The sequence below is a fragment of the Purpureocillium lilacinum genome, assembly GCF_023168085.1.
Source record: "Purpureocillium lilacinum CBS 284.36 DNA, scaffold_1, whole genome shotgun sequence".
In the NCBI taxonomy this organism is placed as follows: Eukaryota; Fungi; Ascomycota; class Sordariomycetes; order Hypocreales; family Ophiocordycipitaceae; genus Purpureocillium; species Purpureocillium lilacinum.
The window spans coordinates 6,527,689-6,551,489 of record NW_027072111.1 but is presented as its reverse complement, the minus strand read 5'-3'; the positions used below and the strand labels follow the sequence as shown (position 1 = coordinate 6,551,489).

General features: G+C 58.1%; 4 protein-coding genes and 1 non-coding gene across 5 annotated transcripts; 2 read left to right on the top strand and 3 right to left on the bottom strand.

The window, feature by feature from the left end:
• Positions 1-4,185: 4,185 nt before the first annotated feature.
• PLICBS_001590 (type I Iterative Polyketide synthase (PKS)) lies at positions 4,186-11,713 on the top strand (the record flags this gene model as incomplete). Its single annotated transcript, XM_065599863.1, has 8 exons — positions 4,186-4,356; positions 4,416-4,472; positions 4,540-4,627; positions 4,684-4,734; positions 4,796-4,930; positions 5,067-5,650; positions 5,707-10,105; positions 10,173-11,713. 8 exons carry the CDS (start codon positions 4,186-4,188, stop codon positions 11,711-11,713), a joined length of 7,026 nt encoding a protein of 2,341 aa, XP_065455935.1.
• Positions 11,714-12,088: 375 nt separating this feature from the next.
• PLICBS_001589 (uncharacterized protein) lies at positions 12,089-15,031 on the bottom strand (the record flags this gene model as incomplete). Its single annotated transcript, XM_065599862.1, has 3 exons — positions 12,089-12,694; positions 12,761-13,076; positions 13,134-15,031. 3 exons carry the CDS (start codon positions 15,029-15,031, stop codon positions 12,089-12,091), a joined length of 2,820 nt encoding a protein of 939 aa, XP_065455934.1.
• Positions 15,032-15,342: 311 nt separating this feature from the next.
• Positions 15,343-18,821, top strand: PLICBS_001588 (uncharacterized protein; the record flags this gene model as incomplete). The annotated part of the gene is made up of 5 exons (XM_065599861.1): positions 15,343-15,673; positions 15,730-16,657; positions 16,716-17,094; positions 17,196-17,680; positions 18,488-18,821. 5 exons carry the CDS (start codon positions 15,343-15,345, stop codon positions 18,819-18,821), a joined length of 2,457 nt encoding a protein of 818 aa, XP_065455933.1.
• Positions 18,822-19,254: 433 nt separating this feature from the next.
• Positions 19,255-19,336, bottom strand: PLICBS_001587. The gene has a single exon. It is a non-coding gene; the product is annotated as a tRNA-Gly (tRNA).
• Positions 19,337-19,788: 452 nt separating this feature from the next.
• On the bottom strand, positions 19,789-21,485 carry PLICBS_001586 (alpha-1,3-mannosyltransferase cmt1; the record flags this gene model as incomplete). The annotated part of the gene is made up of 4 exons (XM_018317327.2): positions 19,789-20,180; positions 20,234-20,905; positions 20,956-21,001; positions 21,060-21,485. The coding sequence occupies 4 exons, from the start codon at positions 21,483-21,485 to the stop codon at positions 19,789-19,791; spliced, it is 1,536 nt and encodes a 511-aa protein (XP_018182852.2).
• Between the last annotated feature and the right edge of the window lie 2,316 nt (positions 21,486-23,801).

Sequence of the window (23,801 nt, the reverse complement as noted above, 5' to 3'; positions counted from 1 at the left end):
CCGCCTGGATATTCTCCCGCGGCGGGAAAGCACTGTACTGTACCTACAGCGCTGTACAGTACAGTAATAATGGGTGTGACGACGGGAAACCCGCCGGGCTCCCCCTCCAGTCAGTCAACCAGAACCGAGGTGAGGTGAAGCCTGCCGGGCGCACACGCTGGGATCAAATGGGGTCTGCCACCCCTGCTGTGAGATGGCCAGCGACATCAGATGAGGGGACGTGGGCACAGATTTAGGCGAGCGGCCGCGTCGGATAGGACGAACCGAACGGGGTTTGACGTAGATCTCCCAAGCGAGACGGGTCACCATTGGGGGAGAGGGGGAAGAGGGTGTCGGGCCAGGTAGACTTTTGAACTGAAACACTGAGATACTCGACATGGACCAGACCATCTACAGCGGTCTGGTTGTACGAGGTGTTGTACGGGCGCCGAACTGTGCTCGGTACCGGACTTCTGGTTCTGGGCACGGTGCACGCGCCGGGCTTCCTCGTCGAAGAATAGTTGAAGGGTTCCGCAATACCCGGTTGGAAGTGCAAAGATCACTCTGAGTGGTCTGTGCTGGTCTTGACAAACTCATACAGTCTCGTGGCCACGGTTGCGGCCACGAAGCTTTCGAGGGGCTTAGCCACGTTGCGGCAAGAAGACGGTCTTCCATCTACAACAGAATGACTCGCACAAAGCCCGCATGACGATATGGAGTAGGATCGGTGGAGGCTGAATCTGTGGCGGAGGTGGCTGCAGTCGATGCCATCCCCCCGTGTTGGGCCTTTGCGTCTCTCATGCTTCGTATGCAAGTACTGTACGTTTGAGGTATTGATGGCGTCGGAATCCACAGTCCCACACCTCTGCAAGCCACAACATCTATTTTCAAGCACATACGATACAGTGCTGCCACGGATTCCATCTGGGACAACCATCGGGCCAGACCAGACCTGGGGCGGAATGACACGCCAGTCTCCGCGGGCCCCCTCCCTGTGCCTGGGGCTGTTCGATAAAGCATGAGCGAGGCTTTGCCAGCTGTTGTTGGTTCCACACGATGGCGCATGGCTCCTCGATGCCCACTTTGGGGTTTCACGAGGCACGCAGCGACCGCTACGATCCCGTTGCACGGCAGCCCGGCCTCAGCAACAGGGCGACAAGTGATGATTGTCGGGGCGCAACGCGAGTCGGGCAAGTGTCACCCCAGCCTCGTCTCAAGCGCCTGCATCTCCCATGTCGTGTAAGCGGCGGTTGTGTTGCCGTCTGGTGGGTGGTGGATAGGGGAGGGGGATGCCCGTCAATTGACTCTACGCACGAAGTATAAGATTCGAAATTGAAAGGAGGATCCATCATTCGCTCAGACAATTGGGACCGCATCAAGAGCCGAGAGCCTTCAACGTGCTCTCTTGACCGCCAGGTAGAGCATAACGTCGTGTATTTCGGTTGGAAACGAACTGGACGGACTGGCTGAATTGGCCCTGCCAACTCCACCCCGACCGTCAACCACATCAGTATCGAAGCTCTCGGACCGACGCTGTAGAGAGCAGGAGGGGAGAGACTTGTGGCAGCTGAGACTACAAGAGACCTGCATCCAGAACCAGCCACCTGCATCGCCGCTGCGGTTTTGCGCGGGAAGGTGACACATGGGAGGATTCATCGCAAGGCGCTCCTCCTCCAGGCGTCGTGCAACTTGACCCTCCGCAGTTGGGTCCTCGCCCGTAGAAGGCAGGAAGCAGCGCATGAGGATGCAGGCGAGAGGTACTGTACATGCATGCGAATTGACTCGAATGTCGTTCCTGACGGGTAGACTTTCAAAGGTGTGCTTAAAAATAGCCACCAAAGGCCATGCGCTTCTTACGTCTTCATGGCTTGAAGATGGAGGACTCCAATCACTTGCAGAACCCACAGCTTTTCGCCATCTCAGGGTCTTAATTGCATCACTGGCCACATGACCTCAACTACGTAAAAAAAAAAAAAAAAAAGCCTTCACCTTGCCGTCTCGAAGCCGGGGCTGGGCGTTTTGGGGGCATGACGCACGGAACTCCTTCAGGCTCGTGTTGGGCCCATCCATGGAAAGTTGCACCCAACGCGGCCCCTCCGGCGGCAGCGGGAGGGATGCATGCCTTCGGATGAGTAGGTTCTTCAGTGCTTTTAAGGTCCAAATCCACAAGTGCTATGTGGCTAGATAAGCCACGTGGATCCTTGCGAAGCCAGGGGCTCGCAGGCGCAAGCACAGAACCTCAGCTGCGAAACGTGAGCCAGACAGTCGTTCAAGCGTCTAGGTTTTGGGAATATGTTGAGTGTTGCAACTTGTGGGCCTCGATTACTTTGTGTACCCCTTCTCCGTCCCAGGTCGTCGCCATGTGCTGTACGCCCTCTCCGTAGTTCTCAATGACTGCATGTGTCCCTCAAGCAGGACGTACACGTTCATGTTGCGGCCCGTCGCTCCAGTTTACGATGCTACAGACGTCACAGTCTCGCTGGCCAGTAGAACACGGAAAACCGCCGTGAAGGAAAAGACAAAGCTGAGCGTCGTAGGTCCATACGAGTTCCAGACGGTTCATTCGGGCAAAGTCCTTGGCCATCCAGCTGCTGTTGTCATACCCAGATACAGGCCCGCCCATCTCTTGGTCTGCGGAGGGCGGCACATCTCGCCGCGGACCCCATTTTAGGAAGCAGGTCTCGGGAGCACTGCCAGCTTGGTTGCATCATCTCACTTGCTGTTGGTTCGGCGTCTCTAACGTGACAAGCCGCTGCACGTTGGCTCGGGCAGATCAAGATCTCCACCGCGCCGTCAAGATCGCCAGCGGAGCGCGAATCCTTGTCACACACTTGCAGTACAGTTCTGTATTGTACTGGAGCACGAAATCTTGAGCTCTGCGTTTCCGTTCTCAACAAGTTTCATTGGGAGTTGTGTCTGTTGGTCTCAAACTCATATACACTTACTACTGTGCAACACATATAGTTTGAGGGCACTAGATTGCTGAGAGCCCAACAGCAATCGACGGGCACTCACCGCAAGTGTGACTCGAGTTCTGGTAGGCATTCAGTCCGAAGTATTTCTGACAAATCTTAAATCTGGGGCCAAGGACCCTTTCATGTCGTGCTGGACTTGCCCAGTCTGCCTCGAATGTCTCATCCGATCTATGAAAACGACGCTAGCCTCCAGCTGAGAAATGCAACATAGTCCCCCTTGTCATGCGGCAACGACGCGCATCTCACAAGGCACCCAGTTCGTCTGTGCCATGGATCCCAACGCCGAATCCGCGTGCTGGGTCAGCTTGCCTCGAACGCTTTGCTGACCACCCACACAGAGGCGTATGATCGTAGGGTCGTCCACTTACATCACATTTGGCGGAGGCCCCCAACGGCGTCACCCCGAAGGCACACATCTGCCACACCTCCACGTAGGGCTCAGATCTAGCCGTCCCCCCATGCCCGTTACAGGCTGGAGACGTTCGATAACTGCGGAGGCGATGCCTGCAGCTGACGTTGGTTATGACATGTGACGGGCCGGTGTAAGTGGGTGCTGTTGCAACCCAGGGGTGGTGAGCTCGATATGGTCACTGCCGGACGGAGACTTTTGCGGGCTTGGCTCTGCGATTACCCTCTCCTCGGCCACGGGCATAATCTTGTACTCGAAGCCCCCTACTGGCTAGATGCTCGCGTCTGTCACCCCCGATTTTGACGCTATTTATGACTCTTGAGTCCGAAGTTCCCCTTCTCCCCTCTCCAGCTCGGAGCATGTACCTGGTTCTGGACATAGCTCATTAATGTCTCGAAACTCCTTCCCCTTTCCTTTATGAAGGGGCATTCGTGGACCCGGATTGACTTTGGTCCTAAGTCTGGCTGCAACGCCTGGGTCCATCTCCTTCAGCCTCGCTCCCCGTTTGCACAGACAGCCAGCCCCGTGGTCTGGACCCGCGCCGAGCTCGACCAGTGAATGGGGACGTGAACTCCCAGCTTCAAATAGATATCCTCCGACTCTTTCCGAAACTGGTGGAAGGAAGCCGTATCCTGACGACTCAGAAGAACGTCGTTCCTTTCTAGCAACTGTGGCGTCACTGCATTGACCATCATCAAGCCCACCCACGTGCACATCCCGTATCGCAAAACAACCAACAGCCCTTCGTACAAAAGCATCCTGACATCCGGCCCCGAAGCCGGAGGGTAAACAGTCCTTCTGGCAACGAGGTTGAGATCGATCATGGAGGATATCGCGGTCATCGGTCTCGGGCTGCGGTTTCCTGGAGATGCCAGCTCTCCGGAGCGGCTCTGGGACGTTCTCGCAGAGGGCAAATCGCAGTGGTCCGAGTTCCCCAAAGAACGCCTCAATATCGATGGGTACTTTCACCCCGGAGGCGATCGGGAAGGAAGCGTGAGTACATCAGCCACAATGGGCATTCAAGTGAGAGAGGAACGTGCTGACGCCACCAGATTTCCTTTCGCGGCGCACATTTTCTGGAAGGGGACGTTGCCGCGTTCGATGCCCCAGTAAGCCCGACCGTTCCAGTTGAACAAGTCGTTCGTCGCGGCAGTTCTCTAATCGCTGGGACGCCAGTTCTTCTCCGTTGCGGCCGAAGAGGCCAAGGCGATTGATCCGCAGCAGCGGATGCTCCTTGAGATTTCTTACGAGGCCATTGAAAATGGTGTGTGCTGTTTCCAGCGAGAGTGAACGACGAACGAATGACTGACATGGTTGCAGCGGGACTTCGTAAAGAGGACCTCGATGGCAGCGACACGGCAGTCTATGTCGGTTCGTTCGTGAAAGGTGGGCTATCTACCTTCCTTTAGTTGAGCTCAATCTGACTCTCTAGACTATGAGCAAATCTGCTTGAGGGACCCAGACTGGTCACCACAATATGCCGCGACTGGCAACGGTATCGCCATCATGGCGAACCGAATTTCCCACTTCTTCAACTTCCATGGCCCGAGCATGACCCTCGACACGGGTTGCAGTGGCAGTCTTGTCTCAGTCCATCTCGCGGCGCAAAGCCTCAGGAGCGGGGAGTCGTCTTTGGTAGGTGACATACGCCGGAGGCACGGGGCTTCGCAGACTGCTGACATTTTGCAACGTGAAGGCTCTAGCAGCCGGCGCAGGTCTCATTCTGACCCCGGCAACAATGATGCCCATGACAGCGCTCAATTTCCTCAGCCCGGACGGCAAGTGCTTCACGTTTGACGCTCGAGCCAACGGCTACGGACGCGGAGAGGGAGTCGGCGTCGTGGTGATGAAGAGGCTCTCCGACGCCCTGCGGGACAACGACACCATCCGCGCCGTCATCCGCGGCACGTCGGTAAACCAGGACGGCCGAACCCCTGGCATCACTCTGCCCAGCAAGGAGGCGCAGGTAGCCAACATCCGCCGCGTCTACGCCAACGCCGGTCTCGACTTCAACCAGACTGCGTACGTCGAATGCCACGGAACCGGAACCCAGGCCGGCGACTGGCGCGAACTGAGGGCCATTTCGGAGACTCTGGCGTCTGGCCGGCCGGTAGACAAGCCGATAGTCGTCGGGTCCGTCAAGCCAAATATCGGCCACCTCGAAGGCGCGGCCGGCGTGGCGGGCATGATCAAGGGTGTGCTGGTGCTGGAGCACGGCAAGATCCCTCCCAACACCAACTTCCAGAAGGGCAATCCAGATATTGACTTTGAGGCGTGGAAGGTCAAGGTATGGGTCACTCTGCGAAGACGAAAAACGCTTTATTCTGACACTAGCTCGAACAGGTCCCTCAGGCGGTGCTGGATTGGCCGGTAGCAGGCGTCCGCCGCGTGAGCGTCAACTGCTTCGGATTCGGCGGCACGAATGCCCATGTCATCATGGACGAGGCGCCCGTCTACATGTCTGAGCGCGGTCTTCAGGGCAACCACAGCTCTCTCGTGGCGGCGACAACACAACTTCCCGAGCCGAAGGGCACCGAGGCTGGATTCTCTGGCGAGCCCTTGCACCTGTTCTGCTACTCATCGCACGAAAAGAGTGGCGTCTCGAGGGTCATTGACTCTCACCTCGAGTTTCTCGACGCAGAGGAAGAGCGCTCCACACAGCAATACCTCCAAGACTACGCCTACACCCTTAATTGTCGCCGCTCCGGCCTCGAGTGGAAGACGTTTATCCTCGCCAGCTCCCTGGCGGACCTCGCCTCCAAGTCTCAGTCCCTCGACCCGGCCACCCTAGTCCGTTCCTCGCGCGAAAAGGCCCCAAAAGTTGGCTTTCTTTTTTGCGGCCAGGGATCACAATGGGCACAGATGGGCAAGGGACTCATGGCACTGGAGCCGTTCCGTGCGAGCATCGAGCAAGCCAGTCGCTACTTACACGACGCGCTGCTCTCGCCGTTTAACCTCATCGAAGAACTGCTCCGTCCAGAGGCGGAGTCGGCTATCGGAGAGCCGCATATCTCGCAGCCAGCCACGACGGCGCTGCAAGTTGCCCTCGTGGACCTGATGGAGACACTGGGCGTAACGCCGACGTGCGTCGTCGGCCACTCCTCCGGTGAGATTGCCGCCGCGTACGCCAAGGGTGCCATCTCGAGAGAGGCGGCGTGGGAGGTGGCCTACTATCGCGGACTGGCGGCGGCGAGCATTCCCTGGCGCGCACCCAAGCTTAAGGGCAGGATGGCGGTCGTGGGAATGTCGAAGGACGAGGCTGGAAAATATCTCCGGTCGGTGAACAAGTCGGCGCAGATCGCCTGCATCAACAGCCCGCGCTCGATGACGATTTCCGGGCAGGAGGACGCCATCGACTTCATCGACAAGGATCTTCGTGAGAAGAAGATATTCTGCCGTGTGCTGCAGGTCAAGACGGCGTATCACTCGTCTCACATGAAGCTCGTGGAGCACGACTACAAGACTCTGCTCGCAAACGTGAGTTCGCGAGATGGTTGCCCGGAGATCCGCATGTTCTCATCCGTCACGGGCAATGAGGTCGACGGACGACGCTTGGACGCGACGTACTGGGCCGCAAACATGGTGTCGCCCGTGCAGTACGTTGCCGCCATCGAAGCAATGATGGTCGCTCCTGAAGAGGAACGACCTGGTGTTCTGGTCGAGCTGAGCCCGCGGGCGGCCCTCCGGTCTCCAACTTCCGATATCCTGTCCACCAGCCAGTCCAACACACAACCTTCGTACTTCTCTGTGCTCGATCCCCGTAAGAACGCCACCGCATCCTTCCTCGGGCTCGTCGGTGAGCTTTGGTCCCTAGGATGCAACGTCGACATGGAAAAGGTCATGGCCCTCGTGTCTGGCGGCTCTCGAGCAAAGTGTCTCTCGGACCTGCCTCCTTACCCCTGGAACCACAGCAAGTCGTACTGGCACGAGTCCCACCTCAGTCTGTCCGTCAGGTTCCGGGAGTTTGCTCGCCAGGATCTCATCGGCGCGCTGACGGCGGATTCCACGCCGTTTGAGCCCCGATGGCGCGGGTTCTTGCGTGTGTCAGAGAACCCTTGGATTCAAGACCACCAGGTGCAGAAGACCATCGTCTATCCGGCCGCGGGCATGGTCTCCATGGTTCTCCAGGGGGCATCGCAGATTGGCCGCAATATTCCCGGATTGCTCGGTTATGAGATCACCGGCATGGGGATTGAAAGGGCAATAATCGTGCCGAACACGAAGCACAGCGTCGAGGTCATGCTGGTCATCAAATCGCACCGCGAAACGGCTGACGGCTTCAGCCTTGACAAGAACGAGTTTTCCATTTACTCGAAGCAGCTGGATCGCGACTGGGAGCGCAACGCCACGGGATCTCTTCACTTTCGGCAGCGTTCTCCGGGTCGAGAAGCAGCCTTCCGCACCCAGGAGGCACGTCAAAAGACCCTCGAGGAGTCTTGCAAGGAGACGCTGAACCCACGGCAGCTGTACGAATTCCTCGACACAGTCGGCATGAACTACGGCCCGCTGTTCCAGAACATGACGGAGATTCTCAAAGACAGCAGCGCCGGGGCCTGTGTCAGCACCGTCCGCGTCCCGGACACGCGGTCCAAGATGCCCGCCAAGTTCGAGTACCCGCACATCATCCATCCGGCGACCCTCGACGCCATGTTCCAGAGCCTGTTCGCTATCGACTCGTCGCCCATGGTGCCCACGTCCATTGCGAGCGTCTTCGTGTCGGCTGATGCGGGGGCCGCGCCTTCGGACGTGCCGTTCAGGGGTTACGCCGAGGCGAGGCGCAGCGGCATCCGTGATGCGGACGCCACCATCGTGATGAGCAGACAGGGGGAGTCACAGGCGCATGTCATCATTGAGGGCCTTCACCTGACGGGTCTTTCCACGCCATCACCTTCTGAGGGTGGCTTCTTGCCGAATCATCGCAACCTGTGCACTGAGATCCTTTGGGCCGAGGACGCGGCGTTTGCAAAACCCACCTCGTTCTCAGAGTACGTTCGGCTGTTCGCTCACAAGTGTCCTGCCCTCTCAGTGCTGCAGGTCGGCGGAGGCCCCTCCGCCGCAGTGACGATCACCGAGTATCTGCGCCCGCACGAGGACGAGACGCCGCGTCTCGCGCGGTTCACGGTCTTGGAGACTGACTCGGACGCCAGCAACCATATACTGGCTCACGTGAAGAGTACGGTGCTGGAACCTTTTGTCGAGGTCAAAGCAAATGCCACTGAATTGGTCGCCGACTATGACCTTATCATCGTCCTCGACATCGCCGGTGCTGAGGAAGAGACCTTCAAGACAAGGCTTAAGTCCGGAGGCATGCTGCTACAGCACAACACCGACCTAGACCTCGCGGAAGTGGCCTTCGAAGCTACGTCGGAGTCAATTCTGTCACTTACAAGCTACAGAAAGGCACATCCGCCTGTTGATGGTCAAGATGTCGTAATGCTCGTCCCTGAGTGTCTTAACCAAGACGCCGTCATTTTGGCCGATACCATCCAGGGACTCATCAAGGAGGCTTGCCCAGCGATCGAAGTGAGCTCAATGCCCGTCAACGAGCTAGAAACAGAGTCAACTTCTCTCAGCGGCAAGGTGGTCATCTCCCTCCTTGACTTCGCTGGCGCCACCACCTCGGCGGACTGCTCCGTCTTCACCTGGAACGAGTCCGACTTCGACGCCTTCCGCACCCTCCAGCGCACAGCAAAGGGCATCATCTGGCTCACCCGCGGAGCGCACATGACGCCCCTCAACCCCAAAGGCGCGCCCATCATCGCCCTCGCCCGCACGCTCATGTCCGAGGACCCGCTCAAGACCATTGTCACGCTCGACCTAGACCAAGATTCGCGCCTCACCGACCCTGCCGTCGCGCAGGCCGTGCTGCGTGTCCTGCCTCAAACATTCCATGTCAAGCATGGTTCCGAACCGCGCGAGACAGAGTACACGGAGAAGGATGGCAGGCTGTATATCCCCAGGCTTGCACCTGTGCGGGCGCTGAACAGGCTCGTGGAGGATGAGCATTCGCACGGCGGGTTCTTGCAGCAGCCGTTTATTCCTGAAGAGGCTGCGGATGAGCAGCAGCGTCAGAGCTTGAAGCTCACACTTGCAAAGCCGGGTCTTTCGGACGGGTCGTTGTACTATACTGAACTTGAGCATTCAGAGCTTGGGGCTGACGACGTGGAGGTTTCGTTTGAGAAGGCGTCGTTGACTTACCTCGATCTCGACACCGTGATGGGAAGGACAGTCGACGCAACCATTGGCAGCGACATTGTGGGCCACGTCAAGCGTGTTGGCACCGATGTCACGCACATCCAACCCGGCGAGCTCGTTGCAGCTCTCGCTCCTGGAGGGACGATCCAGAGCACCGTTCGCACAAAAGGGCCACTGGTAGCTGCCAACATCCCCGGCTTCTCCCCGTCCCTCCATGTCAGCGCGTACTACGCCATCATTCACCTGGGCAGGGCCGCGCCGGGACGCAAAGTCCTCATCCACGCGGGCGCGAGCGCGTACGGACTGGCCGCCGTGCAGATGGCCACCTCGGTCGGTGCCGAGGTGTACGCCACGGTGCTAGGCGCGGATATGCCACTGCAGCGCGAGGTTCTTGTCGCTCATGGCTTGTCCAACGAGCGAGTATTGGACGCGGATTCGGACGGCTTCGTCCCTGGCGTACTGGCGGCAACCAGCGGCAAGGGCTTTGACATTGTGTATAATCCGACGCAGGATCACGTCGAGGCGAGCTTCAAGTGCGTCCGCAAGTGTAAGTTGTCTCGCTTCCCTCCTTACTCGCCACTCATGTAGAACAGTGACACTGACCAAACCCAAAGGCGGCACAATTGTCCAGTTTGGCAGCAGGTCGGCCGCAACACGACCACTGCCAACGCCCGGCGGCTCTGCGATTGTCGTGAGCTTCGATATCGGTCAACTGATGCGCGAGGACGAGGAATTTGTCGCGGAGCTATTCGAAAGATCCAGGCGGCACGTCCAGAGCGACAACTTTGGTGCAACAAGACGATACGGCCGGGAACATGTGTTTGCAGTCGGCGAGCTACAGGCTGCTCTTGAGAAGGTCCAGGCAACTCCATACCTTGGCCGCGTCGTGCTTTCAACAGATGCTCCGGGAAGCAATCTAGTCCCAGTCATGAACACCGGCCCAACCAAGCCCCTCTCGGCATGTCTCGATCCGAACCGCACATATCTCCTCGCTGGTGGTCTCGGCGGTCTAGGACGCAGCATCTCGGAGCTCCTCGTCGCCAATGGTGCCCGCCATCTCGCCTATCTCTCGCGCGGAGGCTCCTCTTCAGCGACGGCGAGCGAGTATCTTGCCAACCTCCACGCACAAGGCGTCGACGCACGTGCGTACAGCGTCGACATATGCGATGCAGATGCCCTCATGTCGACGCTCGGCGAGCGACTAGCAACTGAGATGCCTCCCCTCGGCGGTGTCTTCCAGTGCGCGGCTGTACTGCGCGACGCCGTCTTCGACAACATGACGTGGGCGGATTGGGACACAGCCATCAAGCCCAAGACACTCGGCTCGTGGAATCTTGTCCAAGCTGTTGATGCAATGCCCCGAGCTAAAGACAACGGGACGCAGGGCAATGGCGGCGCCTCGGGCCCCTTCTTCATCTTCCTGGCCAGCTCGGCGGGCGTCATCGGCAACCGCGGACAGGCCAACTACGCCGCCGGCAACGCCTTCAAGGACGCGCTGGCGCGCAACCTGCGCCTCAACCGTCGCCACGCCGTCGCGCTCGATCTCGGACCCGTGCTGGGTGCCGGGATGCTCGCCGAGGACGAGGCAGTGTTGGACATCCTCCGCGCGAGCGGCTTCTACGGCATCCGCCATGGGGACTTCCTTAAGCTCGTCACTCACGCCATTACCATGGATACGGGCGTTCCGGGCGAGCCCACCCCGCCTCAAGTCACCCTCGGCGTCGGCACCGGCGGCATCATCCGCCAGAACCAGCCCGCGGACCCGTATTGGTCGCGCACCGCGCTGTACCGTTACCTGAACCTCGTGGATGTACCCGCCCCCGACTTGTCGCAGTCGGGCGCCGCCGGTTCCTCGTCTTCCAGTGACCTCAAAGCGCTGCTCGCGTGCTGCGAGAGCGTGAGCGCGGCTGCGGAGGTTGTGCAGCGCGGGCTCATGGGCATGCTCGCCAAGGCGATGAACATGCTGCCCGAGGAGGTCGATGCCGGGAAGCCTCCCAACGCGTACGGGGTAGACTCTCTCGTGGCTGTGGGAGTGCGCAACTTTGTCATCAGCAGCTTTGGCGTGCAGGTGTCTGTGTTTGAGATCCTCAGCGACCGGACCATTGCGGAGTTGTCGTTGATGGTTGCGCAAAAGGGGGGTTACGGGGCTGCGTAGATATGACCAGACGTGTAGGGTCGGTAGTGAAGTCAATGTACATAGTTCTAACTCGTGGCGGTCTTTGGTGTAAATCCTAGTTGAAAAGCACTTCCTCTATCTCTGGCACATTGTTCTCAGTGCAGACTATCGCCAACGTTCGATTTTGGACGCCATTGAAAGTCGCCGCTGACATCTGGTATCAGCTTCGCCTCGCGCTTCCCTTCGCGCATCGTACACGGCGGGTAGAGTTTGGACGCGATTGGCGAAACGGGACATATTTGTTCGCATCCTCGGTTTGGTAGATGTCTGCGGGTTCACCTTGACAAGTGAAACCGCTCCAGCACCAATTTCCTGCCTCCGGGCCTCAGAGGGACCGCTTTACCATGGACCAAGTCATGACAGGGCCTCTTTCAGGTTTGCTTTGACGTATACATCGCCCTTGCCAAAGAAGTTGTCCGGGTGTAAGCGGGGGCCAATGTAGTTGTAGCCTTGCTTGACCACAGATATGCGACGCAACACGGTTGCCATTCCGTCGAGCTGCTTCAGCCTTGCGGCCTCCTTGGCTGGGAGGTTCTCCCGGGCGTACTGCAGTAGAAATGCAGCGATCCCCGCCAGTATCGGAGTCGCGTACGACGTTCCCGACTTGTAGGTGAGGCAGCTCTGATTAGCTGCCATGTCGCAGAGATGCAGTGGCCAAGCCCCTTCCGCGGCCTCTCCCACCGTGGCAAAATTGTCTCCTGTTATTGGAACGGGGTTGAATGGGGATGGCGTCCCATCTGCGGCGGTGGCATGGACGCATATGACGTCTTGGTGCCTGGCTGGCCAGGCTCGCTTCGCGTTGGCGCCGTCATTGGATGCGGCGGCGAAGATGAGGACGTCGTGGAAGCGGGCGTTTTTGAGAGCGTTTTCGAATTGACTGTATCCACTGTCTCGAGCTGGCCACCCAAAAGACATGGAGATGATATCGGGTTTCCGTTGCCTTACGACATCATTGATAGCCTAGATTCTATTAGCGTGGTCTGCTTATTCAAGGATTGAACAAGGAGACTGTCTTGTGGGACATACTACAGCTATATTTGTTGATGGTACCGGATCATTGTCGGCGATCTTCATGACATATATGTCGGCTTCTGGTGCGTAATCGAGCAGCAAACTTGTGACATGTGTACCGTGGCCGCTCACGTCGCGGACGCTATTTTGATCTCCGTCTACGTACGACACCGCTGCTTTGATGTTGTCGTTGCAGGCGAAAAGGGGATGGTCCATGTCGATTCCGCTGTCCAGAACGACAATCCTGACTGGGTGCCTTCTCGCGACGTTTGGCAAGAACCTATTATACACACCACGAACACTGTCCTTCCAGGACACGTAGGCATGCTTTCTTCCTAGATGTGAGCAAAGAAGTAGAATTCGGTCACTCCCGCCCAGGAAGACTCACCTTGCTGTGGACACCAGATCGGGGTTTGCCTGATCGTCAAAGAAACTGAGTCTCGGTGGATAAGAGGCCCATTCCTCTTCGCGCGGTCTCAGCGCGCCATCCAGAAGCGTTTTATGGCGTACGTGGCGCTCGCTTTCTCCACGCTCATCGCTCCGTTCCCGTCTCGGGGACGTAGCCGGCCGTGGTCTCGTCCGAGGGGATCCAGATCGCGCTGACGGTGGCTCAGACTGGATTGGCCGTCCATGGTTTGTCAAGTCCAGGGTCTGCGCAAGGGCGTCAAGGCCATCGACAGAAATGTAGCTGTACCCTTGCTCCAATTCATCTTCCAGTCTTCGAACGATATTCTGGTAGATGGCACACCGCAGGCTGTCCTCGTCCGGTTCACCGTCATCACCATCGCTACCCATCGTCACATCCAAGCAGGCATCAATAGCCATGCTAGTTTGATCCTCGAAATCATGTTTGCAAGCGTCGAATATCTGTCCAGCGACTAAGAACCTTTCTTCGTTGCTCATTCCGGGCGATACTGTCAAGTGATGCTCCCAGGCGATGGTCTCCAAAGGCCTTGCCTGGTGCAGCTCAATAAGCATGAGTGCCAAATTGACCAAACATGGGTAGGGATGGTAGAACAAATCGTCGTCGGGGTCCGATTCGCCACCGTCGGCTCCTTCGGCCGCTGGGCAGGACTGTGAATGTGCAGGGCCCGGTCGAATCTGTAGATATGGCTTCAAGGGAACTCCTCCCTTTGCCTTAAAGAACAGGATATCGTCGGAGCATAAGGTGGGCTGAATCCAGCCCGTGCCGTAAAAATGGAGCACCGCATACCCCAAAAGAACGGCAAGAATCCGTTTTGTCTTGCCGTTGAGGACGTGGGGGCGTTCCTTGATGAACTGTGACAGTGTAGCGGCCTCCTCTGACTTGTCAATCTGAAACTTGCTCGGTTCAGATGGTATCTTCCAAAGTTCGTTGTTTCTGAGCTCGAAGTTCAATCGGTACATCCAGCGGGTCTTGGAGTCTTTAATCTGGCGACACAAGTACTTTACCTTTGTCTCGGTCCTGCCACGGCGGGTGCCTTTTGCCTTCGGTCGTGAGCCAGTATCGTCCGCGCTGCTGGCTTCATCGACGACGAACTTGACCATGGACCTGGTGACCGACCGGATGCGTGCTTCATGCCACAGCTGGTCGAGGCCGAGAAACATGTTAAAGTCACACTCCTGAGCGTAGCTCTGGGCCCGGTACGTCTCGATGCAGAGGCGGGCGCCGTATCCGTGGGGCACCTTGCAGGTATCGCACATGTCAGTCTTTGAGGAGTCGAGCGCTGAGTAGACTGATCGGGCCAGAGGCCATATATGAAGCGGCGGCATGCTCCTCTGCTTGCTGCCGATGTCGTTCTCTGAGTCAACATGTGACTTGCTAGTCCTTTGCCCCGCCTGACATGTTTCCTCGGCCGCCTTGAGCTGGCTGATCAAATCATCGCGGCGTTGTTTAGAGCCAAAGTCGAGACGCCACAGCGCGAATGAGGCGTTGTCAATGCTTTGACTACCAACGTCGCCGGCCCAGGTCTGTATCAAGGCGTTGAGACCGTCAAAATCACCAGCAGGAAGATTGCGGCTTGTGGCGAGGTCAGCGGTGGCGCCCTCCTCGCCGAAAGGCGCTTCGCTCAGGTCAACAACGCGGTCGAGGGATCGAAGAAGCCTGATGGCCATGCGATTGTTTGCTAGGCTGGCACAAAAGATGTCGGGTGCGTCGTCATAAAGATTCGAGAGGATGATGGTGCGAGCGCTCACATGCCAGTAGAACTTCTTGATCTCAGTCGCGCTTTCCTCGCGAGCCAGGATCTCGCACGCGTGCCGAAAGATGGGCAGTACCTGCCCCAGCAACTGCGCGTCCCCCGACATGGCTGTCGGTGGTACTCTTCCGCTCTCGCCAGTGTCAGACTGCGGCACACGAGGATCTTGCGACATGTTTTCTGCCCTTTGAAGTCCGTCCACCCCCTCCCCAAGTTTGGGGGCTGACCTGTACCACAGGATTCAGTGGCCAACACCAAACGCAGGCCACCTCCCAGGCCGCCTCGCCAAACACGTGAGACGGCTGGACAGGGGTCTGTCGAATCTGCCAGCCCCCACGCTGCGACGAGCATCTCGAGGTCCTCGTGTCTCCTCACGGATTCTAAGGACGCAATGAACATACGTGCATTCGGGCCCCAGCTATGGCCGCATCGTTCCTCAGCATATTGACACTGAACGCGAGAAGGCCGCCTGCTGGGGCGGCCTCGCCACCGGACGTCGTCATCGCGTCGAGCGCCGGGGCGTGCATCGCAACTTTCGAGCGATGCAAGGAAAACGCCACGGTCGTCGACCCGCAAAGGCAGTCGTCCATCGAAGACCAACTTGCTCGGTTCTCTATATGGGCGTTTAACATGGGCGTCTTCGCGAAGCCGAAGCTATCATTGGATCATCGACTCAGAGAGGCAATCGGAATTCGCCACACCGTAGTTGGGCTTCTTGGTGTCTTGAACGACCTCGTTGAGCAATGCGAGTGTTCTCCAATGGCGCCGTCGACTTGTCTGGACAGCATATTAGCTAACATTCATTAGTATGCACGTTTCTGGCTGATATCGGAGACCCCCTGCTGCAGATCCCCGATCGCAATCAGCGCCTTGCCGGAGGCGAGTTCGAGCGAGTTCTATTAGAGATTGCCGGCGAGCTCACGCTTCTCCATGACCTTTCAAACACTATTCGTCAAGCAGGAAGAAAGGCACAGGAGGAAAAAGCTCCCAAAGATTTTGTCATCAAGGACATACAAGGCAACGAGCTTGAGGTACCCCTGATGGAGGCATACGCAAGCAATATCCTCGACCGCTTCCCCGACTGTAGTGAGGTGATTCGGAGGCGATTGGCCCATACCATGGTTCTTAGGAGAAAGCGGATACTATACCGAAGGTTTCGCTACGCCGGCAAACCTATCAGGCCGACGCAACCTTCGACCAAGCCCACAGTCCGGCCACCACAAGGTCGAGCACCCGTCACCGAATCCCGCACAAGAGTGCGAGAAGCTCGCTTTGAAACAACCACCAAAGTCACCTCCAAGGTTGCGGAGAGTGTGGCACAGTCGACGGCCATGAGAAGTGCGACGACTCTTGCGATGACGGCCTTCCGAGAGGCACAGGCTCCTACCGTGGTTTCGAGGTCGAAAACAATCGCAATCAACTCCCATGAAGGACTCGTCTTCCCACCGGCACCGGGCAAACACATCAGAGATCGGTACAAACAGCTCAAGTTGAAGCAAGAGGAAGACCTCGAACGACGGTTGGGTCGGGTTGCTGCACGACATGCACGCGATGAGAAGAGCAAGAAGAATACGAGAGGGTTCCTCGATGAACTATTGGCCAAGGAGCGGCAGCGAAGTCTACGAGAACTGGAGATTTTGTGGCATAATTGCAACGAATCTGTTGTTGAAGTGATATGTCCGTTTTGCCTCTGCGTCCTGACAAGCACGGACGTCAACAGAGACGAGGCCTGGAGGTCAGTATCTCAACATGACGAGTAGCGTCGTTGATGCTAACATGTGATTCCCCTCTAGAGAGCACGTCAAGAATGATCTGGATGCCTATGTATGCCTCTTCGAGGAATGCGGCGAACCAGACAAGCTATGGAGACGCAGTGAGGCGTGGTTGAAGCATATGACGGAACACACCCTGCGGTGGAGGTGTCCAGCAAAGGCCCATCGAGACCAGCACTTCGAGACGCAGGACGCCTTCCGGGCTCACCTCTTAGAGGGTCATAAGAAAGCCTATAGCGATGCCGAGCTCGCTATGCTCATCAGCAGAAGCAGGAAAGCCACCGGGCCGCTGTTTACATCATGCCCTCTGTGCGGCGACACCACCGAAGAGGTGAATGGGAAGCTTGAGCAGCACATCGCCGGGCACCTTCGATCACTCGCCCTCAAGTCCCTCCCTCCTGTACGTGCTCCGCCCTCTAGGCTTCACTGGGCCTCCTTTCGCGATATCTCAGTGCGAGCCACCCAGCGCCGCAGTATGCTGACACGTGCCGCGACTTATAGGACTATGACGACGCGGACAACGAGGACGAAGATGGGGCCAGTAATCAGGGTTCGTTTGACGCACTTTCCAACCGCAGCACGATCAAAGCTGCCGATGACATGGGAGAGCCACTCGTTTTCGATGATCAGGACGAAGTCCACGAACCACAGACGACTGGGGCCTTTGTGAGTTCAAATGATAAAACGACTCAGCGGCTCGTGAACGCGGACATCCGGCCTCCAGCGTACACCGCGGAAGATTTCCATCAGGGCGTGGAAAAGGAAAACGAAGCTTGGACACTCAATACTGATGTTGGCCGACCGCTCGGGACAAAGTATCTCGACCTCTACGAATTGGACCAGACGATTCCCGCAAGGCCGGTCTATATGGACCATACCTATCCCACGTCTGGGATTCCTCTGAGCGATTTAGACTCCTGGCCTGTCGCAAATGACAAGGCATTCGAACACATCCCGGCGCCGTTGGGCACAGAGTCTGCATACATGTATGATACAGCCGGCGTTGGCGATTGGCCAAATTACGACAAGGAATTCCATGAGCCCTGGGGCGCGGTCACGAGATATAGGGACTCGGAATGGCCTACTCTTCCGGCTCTCATCGGGTTGGGGTTATTGGGGTTAGAGCCTGCAGCTCGGAACCCGCAACCCCTACCTGAGCATCCAACTGAGCATACCAGAGTCTCGCCCTGCAGCAATGAGACGCTCGTAAATATGCCGCCGATATATGTCTCCGCCGCGACGCCCCCTCCTCCAGTCGCTTGGGACGCGGACTCATTTCCATTCGAGCCGCATACGCACAACTTCGTCATCTCTGGCCTCACACATAATGCTAGGGCAGATGATAAGCTGCGCAAACTCATGCAGCGAGTGGTCGCCAAAGAGGCCAGAGAACATGAATGGGACGAATTCCAAGACACACTCGGTCTGGTAATTGATCAGCATTACTCCGGGAGCGATCCCGAGGAACTGGCGGCTTCGGCACTCTTGAACGAATTGAAGAAATCGGCGGAAGAAGATACTGCGATAGCTAAGTCGCAAGCGCGAGCCGGGCCATCGAGGCTTGAAAACGAGGAACTCGAGAGGCCCGACCGCCCGGCAATTCTTTGCAGAGGATGCAGTAAGAGGTTCGGGAGCCCTGGAGAGTTAAATGCACACGTCGCCGCAGAGCACGGGGGCATCGTTAAGAGATACATCTGCCGAGACCCTGAGACAGTTGGCCTTGGCTCCAGCCTCCGGTGCGAGACTCCGCTTTCCAATTGTCAATCCTGTGCGTCAAAGAAACACTACACCAGGTGGCTCAGTGCCGGTGCGCATCTGGCCAGCTGCCACTTCGAGCGGCCGGGGCCTTCGAGCGGCAAGGATAAGAGCGTGTCGAACGACGTGCGCGGAGCCAAGGCTGGAGGTAGTGAGGACGTGTCAGTGGATCTGCAAACCGTGTCGGAGCTGAAGCTATGGTTGGAAGAGGTATACGTCACCGTTGACGGCGATGTGCTGGAGCCGATTGTGGCCGCCAGGCGCAGTCTTGCTGCACTTGAGCAAGAGCGAAGTGCAGGCGGCCCTCTCAATACGGTCTTGCCTCTGGAACAGCATTCCGGGGCAAATCCTGCGTACTGGGGAGGGCCGTAGGACAGTCGAGAGGCAGGTGGCGTTTTGGCATCGATGTCCGAGGCGCATCTGTCGGTAGCGCGAAGGTGCGGAAGGGAGAGATGTACAACACATTTGCTGGTTCCTAGAACATACGTTGGGATATTCCTGAAGCTGCCGCCAAATGACACAAGACGGTGGAATGACTCCTGCTGGCATGTGCAAACTCCCCTTGAAATGCTAACTACACCTTGCTCTGAGTATAAACCCCGTCCGAGGGTAGGGACAGGAAGACGTTGCCTCGTACGCATCTTGTCTCTCCACGGCAGCAGCATGCTTTCATGTCCCTCGCAAGCCACCACCACCACCACCCCCACCATCAAGCGCCCAAGTCACAGGCCACCCAAAAAAAAAGGAGAGGGCAAGAAAAAAAAGACACAGTCATGGCGTCTGCGACGACCATCATCAAAAAGAATGCGTGATCTGGGAATCGAACCCAGGGCTCCCCGACGTTGCTCGGATGGCAACGGAGAATTTTACCACTAAACCAATCACGCTGTGGTTGCTCAGATCGGATGGTGGTATCCGATCTGATTGATGGAAGGGGACTGCGTTATTTTCTTACAAGTTCTCTTCACTCTTGGTAGCGGTGGATAGCTGGGTGGGCGGTCGTGGCCGGGGGCTCAGGCTTCTTGGGCGGAGATATGTGGGGCCGCGTCCTTGCCGTTTTGAGACATCCGCTCCGGAGGGACGTTGACGGGCTGGCTGGCTGGCTCAACTCACAGGTTGTTCAATGACCGTTCAGACAACCGCCGGACTGGGGAAATGCAAAGGAGAAACGAAGGAGAAAGAAGGATGAAATTACGCACACTATTTTTCCTATGTACTTGCTCTGGGTACATGGCTCTACTACCTAGATAGCTTGCGCCCAGATAGGGATTGTATATGACAGATTTGTACAGCGCACACAAGCAGCCCGTCAAGATTGTACACCTCTGCTGCTCAGCCCTCACTCGCCGTCGGCGTCGGGCACCTCAACATCACCATTCTGCTCAGTCCCCACAGTCTTGGGGGCTTCCGGCTCCCAGACCGCCTCCACGATGCTCATGCGGCAGCCCTCGATCCTCTTGGCTCCCTTGAAGGCGAAGCGCGAGTCCGCCTCTGCGAACAGCGCCTTGAACTCGTCCTCCCGACGCTCCTGCGCGTTCAGCAACGCCAGCATGACCATGTCCATGCTGCGCATCAGCTTGTCGTCCCACGGGTCGTCTATTCCGGGCTGCTCCAGGCAGTGCTCGTTGATGATGATCCTGGCGCCGGGCTTCAGCGCGGGCACCAAGTTGCGCAGAAGTTTCACCGCGTATGGGTTGGAGTAGTTGTGCACGATCCATCTGAAGTAGTAGACTGGACGACAAGTCAGCATGGGAATGGGTGAAAATGGGGACGTTGAGACCTACCGTCCGCATCCTTAATAGGCTGTTCCTTGAAAAAGTCGTGCACCTGAAAGTCGATCCGCTCGGCCACCGACTCGTCCTCGCAGATAGGCTTGGGCGCGCTTTCAACCGTCTTGGGCAGGTCTTGGACCACAAACTTCATGGCATTCCATCTCTTGGCCAGCTCAACGCAGACGAAGCCATGGCTTCCTCCAATGTCCACGAAAGTGCCCTTTTGCTCGTTTACCGCAGTTAGGTCGCAGCCGTCCACAAAGTATCGTACCTCGTATCCAGCGGTGCCAGTTAAGCTCATCATTGCGCCGCCGAACCGCTTTGCTCTTACAGGGTCCTTGCCCAGAGTCACAAACATGGGCTCCTTATCGACGGTTCCATACGCATAGTTGAAGCCCGTTTGTGTTAGTGAGGTGGCCTCCGGGTGCTCTTGAAGGGCGTCGAGCACATGGGCTGCCGCGGGGAAGTGGTCTTCAGCGTTGAACCCGACCCAGTCCTGAAGGCTGGCATCAGTCGCGAGCAAGCGGGAGGCGGCGGTATGGGCTATGAGGCCAGGAGATGGCTCGCAAAATATTCGGTTGGTCATTGCATGACGCAGGACGCGAGCAAGGTTGATCGGATCGAGAGTCGTTTTGGTTTGCAGTTCTGACAGGGGAATAGGGGCATCCAGGGGTACAAGTTTGGCTGCATCAGTCAGGCAAGGCGATTCTCAAGTTGAAGCGTCGGAAACTCACCAATGTCATATCTGTTGACAACTTGCAGGCTCAGTGTATCCAAAAACTGCAGCCCTGGTCAGCTCACATGGGATTGTGTCGCGTTGTGTTGAAAGAGGACTCACGGCCCACGCGCCCCATCTCACACACTCTCTAGGGCCCCGTGCCAGTCTCTCCAGCTCCTGGCACGAGTTGACAATCTCTTGTCGGCTCCGCTGCACATCGCCCGGGAGATCGGGATAGTCCTCCGGGGCGTCAGCGCCGAATGCTGGTTCCGGGAGGCTGTTGTTCTTAAAGTACGTCTCCACCTTTTCGGACTCGGCGGCAATCTTCTTGGCGAGCTCAACCATGCGGAACTGGCCATTGGGCGCTGCCTCTTCAGACACAGGCTTTTCCTTTTGTACTGTATTAGGCTCGGGGGCTACGGTTGCCTCTGGCCTCGCCTTGAGACTAGAGAAGCCGGCAAAGGAACGGCGATTCTGCTTCTTGCGGTCCGCCTCTGTTGCCGACGACGGCGACTGGAGCCACGACGGAACCCTGAACTTGGCCATGACGGTGGGGAGGCGTCGACGTTACCTCCGGCGCCTGGGAGGGAAGGCAACTAGATGCTGCTGGTGTAGCTCGAAAACCTGCTCCGAGTCAGCATTGGCGTTCCTCAGCCGGCAAGTATCCGCCACCCAGGGGCATGAATCACGGGACGATCCGGACGGCAGTGGCACCAAGCTCTCGTTTGCATCGGCCTTGGGCCGAGAAGGAGCTTCGGGCCGCCAAGGTTACACAGGGCAAATCGGCTCTCTGCGCCACATGGCAAGCGACCACTCGCGCGAGATGCGACCGACTGAGACGAGAAGAGAAGCCCAGGCTATGGCACTCGTTGCTTCGGCTTGGACGAGATTCATCCGCCGTGCATCAAGATCGATGAGAGAGACCAAGCAGCAAACCGTGCAAGCTCGTCGCCGCCTGGATGCCGCAACTAGCGGTCAGTCGCGCGACGAGCGCAACACAAGGAAGGGCAAACGGCGCCACGGCGTGCGAGCCCGGGACATGCTGGCGCCCCTCCCTCCCCCTTGTCTCGCGTTCCTGGGGACGAGAGAACAAAAAAAAAAATCTCCGGGGCTGCGATCCGACCGCTCGGTAACGAATCGCGCCCCTGGGGTTGCGCCGTCTTGTCACACCCGAGGGATTCGGGGGGGCAGCCCAGGGGGGAAGGACCCGGGGCCGCGGGTCGGAGCCACGTGGAGGCGAGACAAACGACGCCGGAGGACCTCAATGGGTGGAAGAGAGGAATGAATGGAAGACTTTGCGGTGGAGGAAGGAAATCGCGGTGATGACCGACGCGACGAGGAGGCAAGGCCATGGCAAGGCAAGGCAAGCGGAAGGAGCGACTGAGTGGGAGAGTAAGCTGAACTCGACGTACGTGGTACCCGGGAGCGCGGCGCGGCAGGCGCGGTCTGCGTCGGACTTGCTGGCGTCTCGGAGACGGGCTCGACGGTAACACGAACGACGGGGGAAGCTGTGCCTGGAGGCTGAACCTGTGCCAATTGTACACGCAATCGAAGGTTAGAGACAGACGCTCCAGATAAGAAGAAGAGAGAAGGACAGGAAGGCCGGGCGTGGCATGATTCCCACATGGGAAAAGGGTTCGCTTGGATTACCTGGGTCGTTTGGGTCGGCCCAGTCTGCCTCCCTCCCGCCCGCCCGCGCGCCGCCCCAGTCCCGTTCCGCGCATCCATCCATCCATCCATTCTAATCCTGCCATGGATGGCGCTACATGCGTGCGTACGTGCTCAGACTAGACGAACTGGGCATTTCGCACAAGGCAGGCAAGGTACGAGTACTCCGTACGAACGGACTCGGTTTGGCTTGGTCCGGTACCCATCTGCTGCTGCCCCCCGGCGGCGCTAGTAGACTGCTAGTAATAAGATGCCATGGGGACGGCCATGACTGCTTGTCACTCACACCTCACACACGAGGCAACTGGCAGCCACACGGCTCGCGCGCCTGAGACCGCGCCAGCGGGCCCATCCATGCCCTTGTTCTCTGCCCTGCGCCCTGCTTGCATCCCATGCCATGCCATGCCATGCCCTGTCCCGTTCCTCTCCTCGACTCCCCATGCCCTCCCCCCCCCTTCGAAAGACGCTCCATCGATAACTGCTTGGGGCAAGCACAGAAGGAAAGAAACAGGCAGGTGCTGGGTGCTGATCGTCTGCTTCTCCTCCTTCGAGTTCCCCCCTCTCCCCCTCGATGCCGCTGCCGAGAGCTGCAGCCGGTCCCCGGTTTGAGTGGCTGCAGCGCAACTCTTTGGCAACGCGCGACGCGATGCGGATGCACCAGGGGAGGTCCGGACCGTCCGTGCTAAAATACTCCGCTGCACGCACGCACGTCCGCTGGTGAAGGTTGGGCGGGCGGCCGTCCCCATGCCCGGCACCGCCAGGCTGGGCCGGCCGTCAGTCCTCCCTCCCCAATCGCTGATCAGAGTGGTGCACCGGCACGCATGCGGAGGTTTAAGCATGATGCCCCCCTCTCCCCACCCTGGCCATGCAGCACGGCAGTGCAGTGTCTGGTGCGGCACAGCTCCTCTGACTACCACAGCAGTACCTTGCTACTTCGTACAGCGCGGACATGCCTTGACAATGGGGGAATCGATGCCCGGCTCGACGACGCACCGCGGCACATAGCCAGGGCTAGGTAGCTAGTGGTAGCGTCTCGAGTTGGCAGAGACACGGGCAACAGCCGTCCTCGCCAGCCGCCGGCCCTTGTTGATACAGTGTCCTGCCCGGACTACACTGCACGCACTTGCTCAAAACCGCAGCGCTCATCGTCTCCGACACGATGCATACATACGGTCTGTCATTTGTCATGGCGTT